The 21,032-nt window shown below is 40.3% G+C and overlaps 1 protein-coding gene across 1 annotated transcript in view; it reads right to left on the reverse strand.

The window, feature by feature from the left end:
- NUP188 (nucleoporin 188) overlaps positions 1–21,032 on the reverse strand; it is a 50,466-nt gene that overhangs the window by 24,319 nt on the left and 5,115 nt on the right. The window contains exons 2-12 of the mRNA XM_059410583.1: positions 17,269–17,323; positions 15,538–15,611; positions 12,953–13,037; positions 12,077–12,157; positions 11,320–11,364; positions 10,473–10,565; positions 10,203–10,322; positions 3,767–3,978; positions 2,293–2,407; positions 1,453–1,653; positions 463–552 (exon numbers count right to left, since the gene is read on the reverse strand). Coding sequence (XP_059266566.1) covers positions 463–552; positions 1,453–1,653; positions 2,293–2,407; positions 3,767–3,978; positions 10,203–10,322; positions 10,473–10,565; positions 11,320–11,364; positions 12,077–12,157; positions 12,953–13,037; positions 15,538–15,611; positions 17,269–17,323 — 1,171 coding nt within the window. The remainder of the gene's footprint in view (positions 1–462; positions 553–1,452; positions 1,654–2,292; positions 2,408–3,766; positions 3,979–10,202; positions 10,323–10,472; positions 10,566–11,319; positions 11,365–12,076; positions 12,158–12,952; positions 13,038–15,537; positions 15,612–17,268; positions 17,324–21,032) is intronic.

Genomic DNA, 21,032 nt, shown 5'->3' on the forward strand with positions numbered 1-21,032 from the left:
TCAGGGTCCTGGGATCGAGTCCCACATCTGGGCTTTCTACTCGGCGGGGGGCCTGCTTCCCTTCCTCTCTCTCTGCCTGCCTCTCTGCCTACTTGTAATTTCTGTCAAATAAATAAATACAATCTTTAAAAAAAAAAAAACAAAAACAGTATATACATTGTGATTCTGTTTTAGAGAAGAATCATTGTATTTTTAATATATATATATGAAAGGGAACACAAAAATATTAAGAGCTTGGCCTGTGTGGTGCGATTACATTTTTTTTTCTTTTTATCAGCACTTTCTGATTTTTTTGTCATTAATATGTATTTTGTATAATACAATAAATGAAAAGAAACAGCAATAAACAAATTAATACCTGGGGTATGTGGGTGTGTGTGATAACGGGTCCAAAGGGATATCTTAGGGATATGACTGCAAAGCCAGGCAGTGTAGACAGTCTCACCAAAGCCAGATACTGACCTGCTGATTGCCCAGTGTGTGCAGCTCCAGCGAGGTCAGAACGAAAGAAAGGAGTCCGTAGACACACATGCCTGCGGTGCTGGTGGTACACTGTATGGGCAAAGGAGTCAGTAACTAATTTGAAGAACAAAACTCTGTCCCCAGGTTTAGCATAATCCTACACATTAATACAGTCTCTGTAGACAAATGGGAAGGGAATCCAAGGCTTTGTAATTTTCTTAATTTAGTCCCAAGATCAGGAAGATAAGGGATTTCTCCCTTGAGAAAGCAGGAACCAAAAATATCACCACATTCCCAAGAATAAAATCAAAAGGGCACCATTTTCAAAATGACTAGTTTTCATGGGGAAGACAAGCAGAACCAGTCCAGAGAAAGGATCAAGAGTCTCTATGTGCTGACACAAACGACGCAGCTGTCTGCATGGTCACCATGATAAATGACCCAGTGGCAGCCAGCAGGGCCTGCTGGCGGAGGTTTCCTGCTTGCATGTCAAAACAAACTCAGTCAACAGTGCCTCTGAAATTAAACCCCAACACGAGACTCAAGAGAATGGCTAATTTATCCCTCTATGGCTGAATAAGTAAGCTCCCAAAAAAGATTTCTCCAGTCAGGGTGGTCAAAGCTGTCCTCCAGATTACTGTGGTGGCACAGTACAGGCCAAGGGTTCAGACTGCACCTCCCACTGCCTGGCAGTATTATTCCGCCAGTAATTCGAGGGCAAATTACATCTCCCTACGTCTCAATCTCCTAATATGTAAAATAGGATAACAATTCCTAGCGCAAAGTGCTGTAAGGACGAAGCACAAGAATGCGCAGAAAGCGCTGATAACAGTGTCTACTCATACTACATGAGCTACAAAGTTAGAAACAACTGTCATCGTCATCCACGTCACTATTACAACTCTCATGACTACTCTCATGATTCATTCACGGGCTTCTGCCCTGCTCTCCGGCTCTCTCATGCTCCAACACCAACAGCCCGAGCCTCACGTCATTGCCCCCGCTGGCCAGTGAGCGGAGCAGTCGGGTCAGGTACTGAAATACGTTCAGCTGGATGGCTGTGCCACCTATCTTCCGGACAACACTGCTTGTCTCTTCTGGATGCAGGGTGTGGCGGAGGAGAGCCCAGGCCAAAAGCACTGGGGCGTGATGTGGAATGTCCCCGAAAGTCAACATCAAACGGTCCATATCCTGATTAAAAACAAAAAACAAAAAACCACCAAACTAAAAAACAAAACCTGTGTCACTGAAAAGAAAGGGTGAGAGCAAATGTCCTCCATTTGCCCACAGTAGCCCCTTGTCCCACTCTGATACGTCTACTCTTCCCCAACCCCCATCACACCTCACTAATAAACTCCTCCATTACTCTTCCCTTTCCCCACAATTTTTTTCTTCTAATTTTAAGTAATCTTAATGTAACATTATAAAATACATGTTCAAACGGAATTTCCTTTAGAAAATTTCCCAATCCTTCTTGAACTTTCTCTGCTCTTTCCCCACTGTCTCTCTAACCACCATGCCATCTGAATATGTTTCCCCTTTGCTCTTCTTGCACAAGGTCCGTAAACAAAGACAATCCCCAGCGGTCCGTCCTTGGGCCTCTTCTGTCCTGGTGCCAACTCTCTGAGTGACTCTATTCATTCTCACAGACTCGACTACGACCAATGTGCAGAAAACTGAAATCTGAGATTTCTTCCAATTAACTTAACACTGTAGAATCTTAAATTCCACCACAAGAAAAATTTTACGTGGCAGTCTAGCTGAGTGGTGAAACATATACTCCTAACTATGAATTGTTTAAAAAGAGAAAGGAAGCCATTCCAAGTTTACCTGACAAATAAGCCCATCCTGGGCAAACTGGTGCAGTTCCCTTCTGTCATCTAAAGCACACTTATGCAAGGATTCAATATCCATGCCTTCCACCAGGATAAGGGCACTGAAGTAGCTGGGAAGAAAAATGGTATCATGGTGTCACATGTGCAACTCTGAACCTTGTGGAGAACAAGATGAAATGGAAGACACTTCAATATCAAAAAATTACTAATGGTTTTTTCTGCATTTTTTTCATACTAAGTCTTCTAAACCCTGTATGTATTTTATACTTCCAACACACCTCAAGTCATCCAGCCACATTTAAACTGCCTGACTGTACTTGACAGGGGCTCGTGCAGGCCAGAGCATAGATCCGGTGTGGAAAGCTTCCATGGCCACCAATGAGACATGACCCAGATAAACCATCTCACCACTCTAGTGGGTATCTTTGTTCACAGAGGAAATAGCCCTCACAACGTGGATCTATCTATTTGAACCACTGTAACATCATCCTTTTTGTTAAATGCAGCTGAATCTTCTCCTCAGACACAGATGCAAATAGGCAGTTCACTCCAGAGGATATACCAAGAGCAGGTAAGAAAATGCTCACCATCACAGATAACCAGGGAAAGGCAAATCAGGGCAGGAAAAGGGAAAAAGATGAGGGGATGATAGATAAGAACACGGGTTTGCAAGACTGTAGGGAAACTGGTTCTCTCCTCCTACAATCAGTGAAGTGTACGTTGGTACAGCCTCTGTGAGGACAACTTGGCAATATTTTAGAACACAAACACATACACCATTCAACCCAAAAAAGCCACTTCCAGTCCCTTCACAGTCATACTCACCCAGATGTACAGAAAGGCTTGTAGAGAATGTTCTTACAGCATTGTTTGAAATATCCAAACAAGCTAACTGCCTACCATTAGTGAAATTGTTAAATAAACATCCAACCCATGTACTAATGCAGCAGCTAAAGAACATCCTGAGGTAAAAAGAGTTCCAGGACATCTAGTTACGTGAAAAGTTAAGTTGTAAAAAAGTACACCATTTACATCAAAAAACAAAAACACACAAACAATGTATTTTTGTATATATGGGAAAAAAAAAAAATGGATCTACCCACTGCCATAAAATTCAAAGTCCACAGATGATGACCTCAAAAAGGGCAGGGCACACACTCACCGTATCACCATCTTAGCATTTGCAAAGGCTTACCATAGATGCTCACCAAATTTTTTGTTGAATGGATGAACCTCTTAGATGAAGACAGTCAAATACCAGAATGCAATACTTATTTTGAGAAAACATGGCCCTCTAATCCCAGTCTTTACTCCCTGTAAGACCTGGAACATGGCAGTGCATCAATCTGTTTCCCTACCAGCAAGTGAAAAGTACATCTAGACCATCCTTTCACCCATTAACAGGATCTATTAATACCAACGTTCTAAACCTTGTACAAGTTTTATAGCCTCAATTCATTCAGACTTACCCAATCCGATCTACGAAAGGATCCATGGTCTCATCCACCAGGTGCCTGTTGGTCTGCCTACTACCAAATCCTTGTTCTTTAAACAACTTGGTTAATGCCAACAGGTCACTAGGTGCCATCTCAAAGTAGGCATAATAAAGGAAAATAATTTCTAGCAGCATGGACTGTTCCCGAAGGCACTGAACAAACCAGCGAGACACCTGGCGCTCAGTCTGCACAACCAATGGAGAAAAAAATGGGAGAAATAAAGTCAGATTTAAAAGCCTATCTAAAAATTTTAAGTTATTTTTTATTAGATAATATATGTATAAGGAGAGAGTAAAAAAAGTCTCCCTCTTTGCCATATATTAAGGAATCTGTTAAATGCTTAAAGCAAAAGGGTTTGGGAGAGATACCAAAAATAAGCTTCCCTCTGTACAATTCCCACTGCCCAGTCATACTAACCTGTCCCCAGAGGCAACTGCTGTAGAGGTTCTTGTTTCCCCTTCCAGTCTTTTGCCATATACACTCATTCATTCCTTCACTCATTCTAAGCTCTGTCTACCTACTGACCTACCCATCTAGCCATCTCTACATCAAATATACTATACAAACTATTCCATACTTCTCTTAACTAACAGTGTATCTTACAAATCATTTCTTCTAACAGTACATTAATAATTTCCTTATTTTTCTCTTTTTTATTTATTTATTTTTTTTTTTTTTAAAAGATTTTATTTATTTATTTGTCAGAGAGAGAGAGCAAGAGCGAGCACAGGCAGAGAGGCAGGCAGAGTCAGAGGGAGAAGCAGGCTCCCTGCGGAGCAAGGAGCCCGATGTGGGACTCGATCCCAGGACGCTGGGATCATGACCTGAGCCGAAGGCAGCTGCTTAACCAACTGAGCCACTCAGGCGTCCCATTTTTCTCTTTTTTAAAAGGATTTTATTTATTTATTTGACAGAGAGAGGGAGTGAAAGAATACAAGCAGGGGCAGAGGGAGAGGGAGAAGTAGACTCCCCGCAGAGCTGGGAGCCAGATGTGGGGCTCGATCCCAGAACCCCGGGATCACGACTTAAGCTGAAAGCAGACACTTCACTGACTGAGCCACCCAGGCGCCCCTTATTTTTCATTACCAGTCCCCTCATTACTTTTAATGAAATGCCCTATTTTTATTTATATATTCTCCATAATTTAATCAGCTTCCTTGGATATACAAACAAGTGTTGGTGAAGATGTGGAGAAAAATGACCCCTCGTGCACTGCTGGCCGGAATCTAAATTGGTGCAGCCACTGTGGGAAACGGTACGGAGGCTCCTCAAACAATTAAAGAACAGAGGGGCGCCCAAGTGGCTCAGGCAGTTAGGCACCCGACTCTTGGTTTCAGTTCAGGCCACAATTACAGGATTTTGAGATGGAGCCCTGCATCAGGCCCTGCGATGAGCATGGAGCCTGCTCTCCCTCTGCCCTCTGCCCCTCCGCCCCCTGCTCATGATCTCTTTCTCTTTCTAAAAAGCAAAAATTAAAAAACAGAAATGCCATATGATCCAATAATTTAACTACTGGGTATTTACCCAAAGGAAATGAAAACACTAATTCAAAAAGATATGTGCAGGGGGCCTGGGGGGCTCAGTCGGTTAAACGTCTGCCGTCGGCTCAGGCTCCACGTTAGGCTCCCTGCTTAGCAGGGAGTCTGCTTCTCCCTCTCCCTCTGCCTCTGTCCCTCCTGCTGCTTGTGTTCTCTCTCCCATTCATTCTTTCAAAGAAATAAAATCTTAAAAAAGAAAAAAAAAGATACATGCACCCTATGTTTACTAAAGCATTATTTACAATAGCCAAGCTATGGAAGCAATCTTAGTGTCCACTGACAGATGAATAAGGCACACACACAGACGCACGGGCAGGCAGCAATGGGATACTACGCCGCTGCGGAAAGGATGAGATCGTGCCATCTACGACAACATGGACGGACCTAGATCTTATGCTCAATGAAATAAGTTAGACTGAAAAAGACAAATACCATATGATGTTACTCATATCTGGAATCTAAAAAACAACACGAATGAAGAAACAAGCAAAAACCAGAACCAGGCCTATAAATACAGAGAACAAACTGATGGTTGCCAGAAGGAAAGGAGGCGGACAGGCCAAATGGGTGAAGGGGAGTGGGAGACTTCCAGCTGTGGAATGAGTAAATCATGAGAATAAAAGCCACAGAATAGAAAACACAGTCAATGGCACTACACTAACCCCGCCTGGTGACAGATGGTAAATCACTGTGCTGTACACCCGAAATGTGTCAACCGCACACCAAAAACTTAAATAAATACAATGTATACCTGATAGAACAAATATACAAAAAAATTGGCAAAACCACAGATTTAGACAGTCTCAATCTGCCTGGTATGTCTCACCAGCACAACAAACTACTTTCAAATACATGTTTTTTTTTCAAGATCTTTTAAAATTTGTTTATTCGTGAGAGGCAGAGAAACAGCACTACACAAATTCTTTCAGAAAACGGAGGAAGAAGGAAAATTTCCCAATTTATTTTATGAGGCTAACATTACACTAATACCAAAACCAGACAGACATCACAAGAAAACTACAGACTAGGGCGCCTGGGTGGTTCAGTGGGTTAAGCCTCTGCCTTCTGCTCGGGTCATGTTCTCAGGGTCCTGAGATCGAGCCCTGCATCGGGCTCTCTGCTCAGCAGGGAGCCTGCTTCCCCCCTCTCTCTCTGCCTGTCTCTCTGCCTACTTGTTATCTGTGTCAAATAAATAAATAAAATCTTAAAAAAAAAAAAAACCTATAGACTAATATCCTTTATGAACATAGGCAATTTATAAAATTCCTTAACAAAATCTTAGCAACTCAAATCTCACAATATATAAAAAGCAAAATATATAACTAAGTGGAGTTTATGCCAGGATTTCAAGATCCATCTGACATCCAAAGACTCAATGTAATTCACAACAAAGTAAAAAGAGGAAAGTCATAATGTTATTTCAAAAAATCCAAAACAAAATGGGACAGGATTCCTAATAAAAGCTAAATCCCTCAGCAAACTTAGGAGGTAATTTCCTCATTTTGATAAAGAACACTACAAAAATAATTTACAACTAATAACACATTCAGGGGTAAAGATCTGAATGCTTTTTATCTAAGATTACAAACAAGGCAAGAATGCTGGCTCTCCTACCACTTCTATTCACCATTGTACCAGAGGTCCTGATCAGTTAATAAGGCAAGAAAAAGAAATAAAAGGCATAGAGATTTGAAAGTAAGTTAAAGTGCCCTTATTTACAGACAACGTGATCATGTGTATTAGAAAATCCTGTTAGAAAAAACCTACTAGAGGGGCACCTGGTGGGTCTGCTGGATGATCATCCAGCTCTTGATTTAAGCTCAGGTCATGATTCAGGGTCGTGGAATCAAGCCTTGCATCAGACTTCATGCACAGCAGAGTCTGCTTGACCCTCTTTCTTCCTCTTGCTCTACCCCTATTCCCTCTCTCTCTCCCAAATAAATAGGTAAAATCTTTAAAAATAATAAAATTAAATAAATGGTTAAAATAATGAAATTTAATTACATATTATTTTACCAGAATTTAAAAGTCATAGTTCAAAAAAAAAAAACAGGGGCGCCTGGGTGGCTCAGTGGGTTAAAGCCTCTGCCTTCAGCTCAGGTCATGATCTCAGGGTCCTGGGATCGAGCCCCGCATTGGGCTCTCTGCTCAGCAGAGAGCCTGCTTCCTCCTTTCTCTCTCTGCCTGCCTCTCTGCCTGCTTGTGCCCTCTGTCAAATAAATAAATAAAATATTTAAAAATTAATTAATTAATTAAAAATAAAAACAACCTATAGTGACAGAAAGCAAATTATTGGTCATCTGGGGCCAAAGATCACAGATTGACTACAAACTTTCTAGGGGATATAGAAATGTTCTATGTACTGATTGTGCATATAACTACTTACAACTGTCAAAGCTGTATGTTTAAAATCAGTGAGTTTTGGGCACCTGGGTGGCTCACTGGGTTAAGCCTCTGCCTGCGGCTCAGGTCATGATCCCAGGTCCTGGGATCGAGCCCTGCATCGGGCTCTCTGCTTGGCAAGGAGCCTGCTTCCTCCTCTCTCTCTGCCTGCCTCTCTGCCTACTTGTGATCTCTGTCAAATAAATAAAATCTTTAGAAAAAAAAAATTTCTAAGTAAAATCTACACCCAACATGGAGCTTGAACTCAAGACCCTGACATCAAGGGTTGCTTGCTCTATTGACGGAGCTAGCCAGGTGCCCCTACACTTAAATTTTTAAAATTTAAATCATTGCTCTATCTGATTTTCTTCTAATAGAAGGTAGGAGATAGAGGTAACAGTTCAATTTCTCTCCCCATGGTTATTTATCCAGTAGTTCAACACCATTCATTGAAAAATACAGTACTTCCCACTGACTGAAATACCACCTTTATCATATACTAACTCAGTCTGGGGTCTATAACTAGACCTTCTATTATGCTCTATTTATAAGTCTATTTACTTACATGCCAATGCCATGCTTTAAATTATTGTAGTATTAATTATCTAATAAATCTAATTTTCCTTTTTCAAAAATTTCCTGGCTATTATTTCTTATTTTTTTTTTTTTAAAGATTTTATTTATTTGTCAAAGAGAGAGCGAGCGAGAGCGAGCACAGGCAGACAGAGTGGAAGGCAGAGTCAGAGGGAGAAGCAGGCTCCCCGCGGAGCAAGAAGCCCGATGTGGGACTCGATCCCAGGACGTTGGGATCATGACCTGAGCCAAAGGCAGCTGCTTAACCAACTGAGCCACCCAGGCATCCCTATTGTTTCTTATTTTTCATGGGAATTTCAGAATCAGCTTATCCAGTTCCAAAATAAAAGGTGAAACAAACACTTCTTAGTATCTTTTTGGTATTGCACTAAATCCATAGGTTAACATAAGAAGTACTGACACTTTTATGGTGCTGTCCTTATATTCAAGAACATGCTGTGTCTTTCCATTCAGTTATGACTTCTTTTATACCCATATAGCATCGGGACATCTGGGTGGCTCAGTTGGTTAAGCATCCAACTTTTGATTTCAGCTCAGGTCAAGATCTCGGGGTGGTGAGATGAGCCCCATGTTGGGCTTCATGCTGAGCATGGAGCCTGCTTAAGATTTTCTTGCTCCCTCTCCCTCTGCTCCTCTCTGCCCCCAACTCATGTACATTTTCTATGAATAAATAAATAAATAAATAAATGTATGTCTATTCTCTCATTTTAAAGTTCTCTTCATTCAGATTTTGGAGAGTTGCAAGCTTATTCCTGAGAAATTTATGCTTTTATTGCTATTTATAAACGGGCCCTTTTCTTCTACTAAATATTTTCTGGGCCCTTTTCTTCTACTAAATATTTTCAATAGTTACTGTCCATGTTTTAGCTGACAATTCAGGGTTTTTTTGTTTCTTTTTAAGATTTTATTTATCTGAGAGAGAGCAAGTGAGCACAAGCAAGGGTAACAGCAGAGGGAAAGGGAGAAGAGGAGGGTTCCCCACTGAGCAGGGAGCCCAACTTGGAGCTTGATCCCAGGATATTGAGATCATGACCTAAGCCAAAAGCAGATGCTTAACCTACTGAGCTACTCAGGCGCCCTCGGCTGAATTGTTTTAACAAACACATATTATTTTCAAAAAAGGGGGGGACACATTTTAATCTATAAATATAGGCTCCTTTATAATTTAGGGTAAAATAATCAGGCTAATGTCACATATTTAGTAGACTGTGATAATAGGGGTGCCTGGGTGGCTCAGTTGGTTAAGCATCTGCCTTTGGCTCAGGTCATGGGACTGAGCCCCGCGCCAGGCTCCCTGCTCGGTGAGGGTGCCTGCTTCTCCCTTTCCCTCTGCCTCTCCTCCCTGCTTATGCTCTCTCCCTCTCAAATAAATAAATAAACTCTTAAAAAAAAAAAAGGATAATGATAATAAAGTAGAAGAAATCTTTTTTCTTTTTAAAGATTTTATTTATTTATTTGACAGACAGAGATCACAAGTAGGCAGAGAGAGAGGAGGAAGCAGGCTCCCCACAGAGCAGAGAGCCCGATGTGGGGCTCGATCCCAGGACCCTGGGATCATGACCCGAGCCGAAGGCAGAAGCTTTAACCCACTGAGCCACCCAGGTGCCCCAAGTAGAAGAAATCTTGAGTTTAGAGTTCTATTAACCACTTAAAGAAAATTTTAAGTAAGAACAGAAAGTAAATTTAAGTCGATAGACAAAGTCAAGTGAAAATGTCCAGAATGAAGTACTATTACTTAAAGTCATCAATGTTTTGATCCATGACACGCTTAAACTTTTCTGAAGATCATCTATAAATACTGCAAGTTAATAAATCAATAAATAATGTAACTGAGAGCTATATGCACAAGGCTTACAACTCTCCTCAGAGTTACAGGAGGCCCGGTAACCACATACCATGAGGTTTCCATGTGTCTCCCAGGTTGGTGCTTCAGTTTTATAAAGCTCTTCAAACTGCTTTCTATATTTTGTGACTAGTTCCTTCTCCAACTTATCAACACAGTCTGCATATTCAACCTTAAAAAAAAAAAAACCCCAAAACAGAGTAACTTATACCTACGATAAAAGGTAAATATTCAAATGAAAGTGAAAAGGAGTAATATAAAATTATTAAACTGTGTTGAATTTTATAGGATACAGAGAACCACGAGGACTAAATGGGCTTACCCTATAGGGATGTCTTTCATCTTGAAAATAAGTGAGAAGGTGTAAGACACAACGAAGAATACAGGTTCTTTCTTCATAGTAATAATCCGCAATCTGGGAAGAACCCAAAGACGCAAAATCAGTTACTCACCTTTGCACAAAAGACACTCAATTTTAAATTTATTGATAAAGAGATCACTTCAAGATAAGAATGGAAAAGGCTGGTTTCTACTAGCAATCCTAGACACAGAAAGATTGTGTTAGGCCAAAGAAAGCAAAAGACCTTCATGAAATAGTATACAAGTAAAGCCATGAAAAGTTAAAGGAATTATTTAAAAATATAAACAAGTTGTCTTGCATGATTTCTCAAAGCTTTCAAATAACACACAACACAGCTATGGCTGAAAGGCCAAATACATGAAGGCAAATATAAAAACACCACTTGTATATATCATGCTTATAACTAAGGTACTTGGTTCTCACTAAATACCAAATAGGAAACTACTTCTGAAGTCACAGTCAAGCTCCATTCTATATGAGATCCTAAATGAGAAGGCTGCTTTGGAGGGTAGGGGAAGACAGAGGAATAAAGAAATATACATTAACCTTCCTGCATTTAGACGTAGAGAAAAAAGACACATGAAGTAGTTTTCATCCCCAGTAGCTGGACAGTATCCTTTGGAAAAGGTCTCAGCTGGGGTCAGTGGATAAAAAGCCTCTTGTTTCACAAGTATGTTACTAACCTACTTCACTGACACTTTCCATGCTTACCCAGTAAGAGTCCAAAGCCAGCAATGCCCAGGAGAACAAGTCAGGAACCCATCACCCAATTTCACAACAAAGAATGAAAACAGTAACTCCCACTCACCTTCAGGATTAAGGCCTGGCTCTGCCTCTCATCTTGCAGTACCGTCTGAAGGAAAGAATAGTCACGCAGTCATCTTATAAGCAAAGCTCAATTAACAAAGAAAAAGGTAAATATCTTCACCTCACCTCTTAAGATTTTAAGTGCCTATTCATTTCTGGAAGTATTTTTTTACCTAAATGTATTCAAATCTGTGCTCAAATCTCAGCCCACTCCTCTGGACTCAATTTCCCTATATGCAAAATTCCCTTCCCTCTAAGGCCAGACAAGCTCCATACAGTCCCAGGTTGTTTTCAGCTCTGGTGTCCTGAGATTCTATCATTAACACGTCAATCTTTGACCTCTTCAGCCTGTGAAGTCTGAGGACAGACTTCAGTTTAAGTACATATTTTTTAAGCCTTTAGAAAATCTCTCCTGGGGAGCCTGGGTGGCTCAGTCGTTAAGCATCTGCTTTTGGCACAGGTCATAATCCCAGGGTCCTGGGATTGAACCCCGCATCAGACTCCCTGCTCAGCAAGAAGCCTGTTTCTCCCTCTCCGCTCCCGCTGCTTATGTTCCCTCTATCGTGGTCTCTCTCTGTCAAATATATAAATACAATCTTTAAGGAAAAAAAAAAAAAAAAAAGAAAGTGTCTCCGAGAATCACTGTATCTGATCACCTACCTCTGTTGCAAAGAACTGGTACCAAAACCCTTAAACATCTAAAACCCACAAAGAAAAATGGAGAAGGAAGGAGAAAGGAGCTGGACATAACTACAAACCTTTAGTGAGTCCCGAGTACCTCTATAATCTTCTTGAAGGTAACACTGGATTAACTGCACACTCTGTTCTTCGTCAAGACCCTGAAATACAGGGGTCGTTAAGAGAGGCACAGCCACCTCAGCTCAGAAAACACACATGGGAAGTAAAGCATTCTAAAGATTTGTCCTCTGGAATGAACACAGACTTGAATAAATAAAAATCCTTTTAAAAGATTAAAAGACACAACACAAGTTTGCCCCAAACAGGAGAAAAAGGAGCTGGTCATAGACATGTAATTTACATGACAATTAAATTTACAACTGTGCTTATTTACCAAGCCATTGATACAGTCACAGGCATGATCTGGGTTTCCAAAATTAAAAAGAAATAGCTATATATTTAAATATAATCTAGGCAATTTAAAGAACACTATAGGGTGCCTGGGTGGCTCTGTTGGTTGAGCGACTGCCTTCGGCTCAGGTCATGATCCAGGAATCCCAGGATCGAGTCCCGCATTGGGCTCCCAGCTCCATGGGGGGGTTCTGTTTCTCCCTCTGACCTTCTCCCCTCTCACACGCTCTCTCACTTTCTCTCTCTCAAATGGATTAAAGGGAAAAAAAAAACAAAAAAAACTTTAAATAAATAATAAAATAAAACAAAGTACACTACACGCATGAAGAAGAAAACTCCATACTATATATAGTAAACAGATGTGGCAACTTATTTTGTGGCTTTTAATAAGAAGAGTTACCACATGGATATTTTTGAAACCCAATATGTTCAATTTAATCTCCAAAACTGAAATAAACTGAATTTTCACTGAAAACCAGTAACAACGAAACAATGCACATCCACAATGCAGGTAGTAAACTGAGACCATGTTAATTTTTACTCACCAAAAACTTGCTGATTCTTAAACCCAGTTCCTTCAGCGGTGAAGCCACATCTTTATTAGCTTTCACTTTTTCAGCTGAATTTGAACTATGAAAAGAACAGTGAATCATTTCCTCATTCTCAATGACCCTCTAAGGATTTTAAATAAACATACTTAAAGATATTTTTACCACAGACCTTTTTCTGCCCTGTAGGTGCCTATGAAAATACACACATATACAACAAGTTCATCTCTATAGACTTTATGACACAGAACTACTTATGCCTAAATAACAAATATGGTATCTATCTGTTACAAACTGTCATTATAATAATATTATATATGGATGTATTAGGTTACATTATTTTTTATCCTTACAACTATGAAAGGGAAATATTACTAATCCCATTTTACAAATGGAATTGCTAATACTCAGAATCAATAAATAACTTACCAAAAACCCCACAGCTAGTAAAAAGTTAAGATGAAATTTAAAACCAGGTCTGTTAGTATACATACATACATTACCTAGCTCTACCTATTGAGAAGGCCGAGAAGCTAAAAACCCCCATAGCAGTGAGCACACCCAGCCCCCAGATCTTGGTTTCTAACAGCATTATCTAATAAAAGTTACCAGGACTCCTTAGAGAAATAGCTAATTCTAGAGCTGCAGCAGAGAAACTAGATGAGCCTGGAGCATCTCAGAATGCCAGAAAGGAAATATTCAGAAAACAAAAAGATGGGGTAATGTCGAGAGGACGTAGATGACAACCCAAAAGAACTCCCAGTGAGCAAAGCTACAACAAGGTATAAGCAAAGTAAAAAATAAATATACATGAGCCCATATGATAGAAATAAATATGGAGAAGGGAAAAATCTTCCTTACACAAGAAGTCCAAATAATATATACAGATTCCACTCCTTCAGGAAGTACAGTTTAATTTCACTATACCCCCACCCAGAGAGTGGGCTATATGCCAGTGACCCGCTTTTACGACACAGAGTAGGGGAAAGGGAAAAAATGACTTTACAGAAGAGAAACCTGGCAAATGCCACCTTACCCAAGTGAGCAAGGTTAAGGTCACCAGCAATTTCATGTGGAAAACCACATCCTCTTTGCATTCTTCCCAAAACCCACAACCCCAATCTAATAATAAGAAAAACATGAGACAAATCCAGATTGAAGGCATTCTACAGAATACTTGACCAGTCCTCTTCAAAACTGTTCAAGATCATGAAAATTAAGGGAAGACTAAATGCCGTCACAGTTACAAGCTAAGGAGACATGACAACTGAATGCAATGTGGGATCCTGGGTGGATCCTGGGCTAGAAAGAGGACATTAAAGGGGGAAAAAAAAGGTTAAATTCAAATAAAGCCGGAAGTTACAAAAAAAGGTCTGTCGGACTTTAAATATCATGCTGCTTATAAAAGAAACCTTCATCTTTAAAAAAAGAAAGTAATGCCACAAATGTCTGTTCTGCGAACTACAAGCATGTTGTTGTTGGATTTTTTTTAATAGAGACTCTCACATTTCACAGGAAATCCACAACACAAAGGCTACATAAAGTGAAACAGTCAGTTCTGAAAGAGGCAACACAGAATGATGATTAAGAACACAAACACTGGAGTAAGACTGCCAGGTTCACATCCTGGTTCTACACTTACTAGCTGAGTGACCTTGGGCAAGTTACTTAACCTCTTTGTGCCTCAGTTTCCCCATCTGTAAAATGGAAATGATAATAATCAAAGTACCTACATGTGATAATACAGTGATTATCTTCTTTTTCTTAGGTCCGTTATTTTAGATACATGGTAGTTACACATACAACACCACCATGTCCGGGAGTTACTTCTAAACAGGTATGGGGGGAGGGTTAGTGAACAACGAAAAAAAGAAAGTTCTTCATTAACCTAAGAAAATGATGATGGAAGGTGGAGATGTTAAAAAAAAAAAAAAACAAAAAAAACAAATATTCCCAAGTAGAAAGGAAACGAGGGTGGCTTGGCAACTACAATGCACTACAGAATGAGATCTGGACTAGGAGTTAACATAAAAGAGTCTAATCCTACAAGATGTATTCTTTTCATTTTTAAACTACTTTATATGATGTTATTGTTGTTTTCCACTACCCCATAAAAAAATCTATTCTAGTACAGAATGAAATTAGTGGGCTTTCATGAGGACTGAATGACTTGCTACGCATGCTCAGAAGAACAACAGGAACACAGTAAATCCTCCGTAAGCGGGCAGCTGCTCTCATCACTGCTCACTGCCTTGTCCCAGCACCGGCTGCTGGTGGCACCTCACACAGACACGGAGGACGGAAATAAACACTAGAACTATTAATTGAAGAAGTTAATGACTCCTCATCCCCAGACACTAGGGTTATATAACTGGATTCAATAACACTATATTTCTAAAAGGAATTTCCCCCTCGTTCAACAGGCAGAAATAATGTGCCCAACTCTCTTCCACTGGTAACCAAATTGTATTCTCTGCTATCTCCCTAATCCAGCGGTATCACAAAATCCTACACAAAGACAGTCTTGCTATGCCAGCTTCCTCAGGGGAGTTACTCTAACCAGACACATGGATTAGCCATACCTGGGTGGTTTATAGTAGGACAGCCCTTCCAAGAGTCGCTGCCAGTGTTTATTCAGTTCTGCCTCAATCTGATTCTGGAAAAGAACAAAGAAATTATATAAGGATTTACATAATCCTGAGCCTTTAATGTTTTTCTCCATAATTGAAGTCATTTTGAAAAGAGAATTCTGGGGGCACCTGGGTGACTCAGTGGGTTGAGCAACTGACTTCAGCTCAGGTCATGATCTTGGGGTCCTGGGATCGAGCCCCATTTTGGGCTCCCTGCTCAGTGGGGAGTCTGCTTCTCCCTCTCTTGCTGCCCTTCCTTCCACTTATGTTGTCTCTCAAATAAATAAATAAAATCTTTAAGAAAAAGAGAATTCTGTAGCCTCCTTTTCCTTGCTTAACATTCTGACAATGATTTAACCTTATGATTTTTTAAAAGCTTTTATTTATTTGTGAGAGAGACCATGCATGCGCACAACTAGGAGGAGCAGCAGGCAGACAGAGAAGCAGGGTCCCCACCGAGCAAGGAGCCCAATGTGGGACTCAACCCCAGAAACCTGGGATCATGACCCGAGCTGAAGGCAGACACTTAACAGACTGAGCCACCCAGGCGTCCCTTAATCTTATTATGAAAATCTTGATAAACATCCTTTCTAGCAGTTGCATAATATTTTATCAAGTGTCTAGATAATAATTTATTTACCATGCCTCTAATGTTAGATATACTTAAACTGTGATTCCTTATTATATAAATAACATGATTGTAAGGAGCTGTGTGCACAAAACTTTTCAAGATTTCATTCTTGTAAAATACATTCCTAGAAGCAGAATTATCAGATGAAAGCATATCAAAAATGTTAAGGCTCTAGGGCCTCCTGGCTAGCTCAGATGGTGTAGCATGTGACTCTTGATCTTAGGGTCATGAGCTCAGGCGCCATGTTGGATGTGGAGCCTACTTAAAAAAAAAAAAAAAATAGGGGCGCCTGGGTGGCTCAATGTAAGGCCTCTGCCTTCAGTTCAGGTCATGATCTCAGGGTCCTGGGATCAAGCCCCACATCGGGCTCTCTGCTCAGCAGGGAGCCAGCTTCCCCTCTCTCTCTGCCTGCCTCGCTGCCTACTTGTGCTCTCTCTCTCTGTCAAATAAAATCTTTTAAAAAATAATAATTTTAAAAAGGCTCTAAAAAAGGTATAATACTCATTATGTTGATTACCATAATAACAATAGTAAAAATTGAACGTCATCTTAACGCTCTACCCTCACAGGGTCAAAATGAAGAAGCATCAAGGATCAACATGAAAAACTGTCCTTTACTATACTTGGAAATGTCCTAGAAACCACAGCCCCTATGACCTAAGAAGCTGACAACATGGAAACAAAAGAAAAGGCAAGTAAAGAAGGACACAGAGAAAAGGACTTAGAACTTTCCGTAGCCGGAGGCAGCAAAGTGGTATTTGTCCGCAACCCTGAGCAGCCAGTCGAGCAGCACAGGTATCTTTTTAGATACGGAATCTCCCAAAAAAAAAAAAAAAAAAAAAGAGGTAGAAGTTTGGAAACTTCAGCAGCTGAGCTAGAAGACACACTATGTTTCAGCAGAGAGAAGCAGGGAATGCATAACGTTTATAAAGTTTTAGAAATAAAAAAAGTGCGTTTAGTTCCTCCTTCAAAGACAAGGCAATATGGGAGGTTTATTGTAACACAAACTACATAAGAACCATAGAATCCACTCAAGACCACCACCCACTTACCAGTTCTCGCAGAGCTGACCTTCCCAGCAGAATTGTCCACAGTTCCCTGCTGCTCCTGAAAAATGACGGAAAGCAGGGGTAATTTTGAACTTTCAGATTATACAAATTTGACTAAGTTGCCTTCCAGTATTTTGTTTATTCTCTGAAACCAGGAAACTCAATGTACAAAATAATTCGTTAAAATTCTGGACATTATTCCCATTATATTGTTCTTAGAAGTCTGAGTTCAAAATAAAAATTAAGAACTTGACATATAACCTAAACTAAGCAGATGCTTGTTAAAAAGGAAGATGGCTACTGTATTTTAATGCATTTAAGATGCCATTAATTGCAGGATACATGATTATTTATGTCCTACCAGCCATCAATAATAAAATGCATGCAACATCAGGGGCATTAAAATATGAAAAAATGTACATTTTAGAATGTAATAAATAGTTAATGAATTATCTTACATCTCCTATGCTAAGGCACATCAGTGTATCGATTTCTCTCCTCCCTTTACATTAAATGTAGGGAGTAAAAAGGAGAATGTAGAAAAGGACTGTGTATATTTCAACCCCCTCATCACCTTCAGAAACTTCTTTTAAGATTTATTTATTGGGGCGCCTGGGTAGCTCAGTGGGTTAAAGCCTCTGCCTTCAGCTTGGGTCATGATCTCAGGGTTCTGGGATAGAGCCCTGCATTGGGCTCTCTGCTCAGTGGGGAGTCGGCTTCCCCTCTCTCTGTTTCTTCCTGCCTCTCTGCCTACTTATAATCTCTGTCAAATAAATAAATAAAATCTTAAAAAAAAAAAAAGGACTTATTTATTTAAGTTATCTTTATACCCAATGTGGGGCCCAAACTCATGACCATAAGATCAAGAATTAAATGCTCTACTGACTGAGCCAGACAGGTGTCTCCAGAAAATTTTCTAAATGCATATGATTCACTTTCTCAATCAAAAAAAGTCTAATGGTCATAAGTGGTACTATATTTGTTCATTTATTAATTGCCACTAGGTGCCAAACACTGTGTAAGACACATAAAAACACATTATAGTCCCTGCCCCTGTGAGCTCTTCAAATATACTCTCCACTACATGCTTACCCACGTTCCTTCCGTCATCCATGCCTTTCAACTTCAGGAAACATGTTATAGGGTTTTTTAAAGTCTAGAACTGAATTTCAAAATGTAGCCATTAAGAAATTCTCCCAAGAGGGGCACCTGGGTGGCTCAGTGAGTTAACACTCTGCCTTCGGCTCAGTCATGATCTCAGGGTCCTGGGATTGAGCCCCGCATCAGGCTCTCCGCTCAGCAGGGAGACTGCTTCCCACCCCCACCACTCCCCTTCCCGTGCCTGCCTCTCTACCTACTTGTGATTTGTTTGTCAAATAAATAAATAAAATCTTCTAAAAAAAAAATTCTCCCAAGATGTACCTGGGTGGCTCAGTCAGGTAAATGTTTGACTCTTGATTTTGGCTCAAGTCGTGATCTCAGGGTTGTGGGATGGAGCCCTGAGTCAGGCTCCAAGTTCAGCATGGAGGCACTTTGAGATTTTCTCCCTCTCCCTCTGCCCCCCACCCACTCTCTCTCCCCATCTCTCCAAAAATAAATAAAGAAAGAAAGAAAGAAAGAAAGATTTCTAAAAAATTAAAACTGCTTAGAAAGCCTGCCTGCAGAGAAAACGAAAAGGTCTAAGAAGATATACTAAACATTTAACAAAAAGGACACAAGCTCTCTTAACTATGAGGATAAACTGAAAAATGTTTTTCCCATTAAAAACTAACACCAAGCACTGGCTCTACTTAAAATTTTTGGGGTGCATAGGTGGCTCAGTGGGTTGAGCCTCTGCCTTCAGCACAGGTCATGATCTCAGGGTCCTCGGATCAAGCCCCAAGTCGAGCTCTCTGTTCAGCAGGGAGCCTGCTTCCCCCCTCCCCGCCTCTCTGCCTACTTGTGATCTCTCTGTCAAATAAATTAAATCTTAAAAAAAATTTTTTTTTCTTTCAGGGGGCATCTGGCTGGCTCAGTGGGTGGAGCATACAACTCTTAATGTCAGGGTTGCTAACTCAAAGCACACCTTGGGTGTAGATTACTCAAAAATAAAAATCTTTACCACCCTCCCGAAAAAGAGTCCAGATTTTCCCCTCAAAAGAAATTTAAACACACTTAAAATTATAAATCTCTTTTCTCAGCATTAATGCTTTTAAGAAAACACTTGAGTCCTGCCACATCAATAGACACCAGCTCCCACAATGGCTCTGTGTGATCGCTAATCATTTTTCTGATGACAAAACAGCATTCACTCTTCAAAAATCTGGATATTAGACCTAGTAAATGAACAAATAGGACTCTTTATTGAATATGTATATTAAAACATCTGAGTAAACCAAGCCCTAAGTAATTAAAAACAGAAGTAAGCTCACCATTTAAAGAAATTTATAGTAAAATTTTAAAGTAAGACTGCCTTTTGTAAAGAGAAAAATTGTCATCTAACTTACTTGTTTGATAAATCTGAATTTTTTTTTTTAAAGATTTTATTTATTTATTTGACAGAGAGAAATCACAAGTAGATGGAGAGGCAGGCAGAGAGAGAGGGAAGCAGGCTCTCTGCTGAGCAGAGAGCCCGATGTGGGACTCGATCCCAATACTCTGAGATCATGACCTGAGCCGAAGGCAGCAGCTTAACCCACTGAGCCACCCAGGCGCCCTGATAAATCTGAATTAACAAAAAATTAAGGAAGGGCTTTATTTAAAATGGCATATACGGGGCGCCTGGGTGGCTCAGTGGGTTAGGCCGCTGCCTTCGGCTCAGGTCATGATCCCAGGGTCCTGGGATCAAGCCCCGCATCGGGCTCTCTGCTCAGCAGGGAGCCTGCTTCCTCCTCTCTCTCTCTGCCTGCCTCTCTGCCTACTTGTAATCTCTCTCTGTCAAATAAATAAATAAATCTTAAAAAAAAAAAAATATTTAAAATGGCATATACTTGAATTTGACCAAGGACAGCTTCTGACTTGCACAGAATGTATTAGATTCCTACTATATAACACATAGCTAATAATGGGGCTAAGAGTACACTCATATTGGGATGCCTGGGTGGCTCAGTTGGTTGGACGACTGCCTTCGGCTCAGGTCATGATCCCGGAGTCCCGGGATCGAATCCCACATCTGGCTCCCAGCTCCATGGGGAGTCTGCTTCTCCCTCTGACCTTCTCCTCGCTCATGCTCTCTCTCACTGTGTCTCTCTCTCTCAAATAAATAAATAAAATCTTTAAAAAAAAAAAAAGAGTACACTCATATTAATGGAAAGAAATTTATCATTAACTGAAGGTATTTGTATGCCTGAGCAAATAAATCACTCTTGGTCATCCATCTTCCAATTTCAAAAAGCCTGGACATCACTTAGCTTTAATTTATCCACATTTGCTTTCAGAACTTAGACCTCTAGTGAGCGAAGTAGCAGTGATTCCCAGAAGAAACTACGAAGACCACAGCCCACACTCAAGGACCTGCTGCCAGGGCCCAGAATTTCTTGTTTTGTCAAATTCAAGCTGTAGGTGTTGATTATACCAAAATCTATAGAATTTTGCCTTTTTTTTTTTTTCTTTTTAAGATTTTGTTTTTAAGTAATCTTTACACCCAAAGTGGAACTCAAACTCACAACCCTGAGATCAAGAGTCGCATGCTCTATCGACTGAGCCAGTCAGGTGCCCCATGCTGCTTCTTCTTTTTTTAGTAAAATATCCTGAAAGAGTGTTTCTCAAATATGTGAAGTCACCCAAGA

Source organism: Mustela nigripes, chromosome 9 (assembly GCF_022355385.1).
Source record: "Mustela nigripes isolate SB6536 chromosome 9, MUSNIG.SB6536, whole genome shotgun sequence".
NCBI lineage: Eukaryota > Metazoa > Chordata > Mammalia > Carnivora > Mustelidae > Mustela > Mustela nigripes.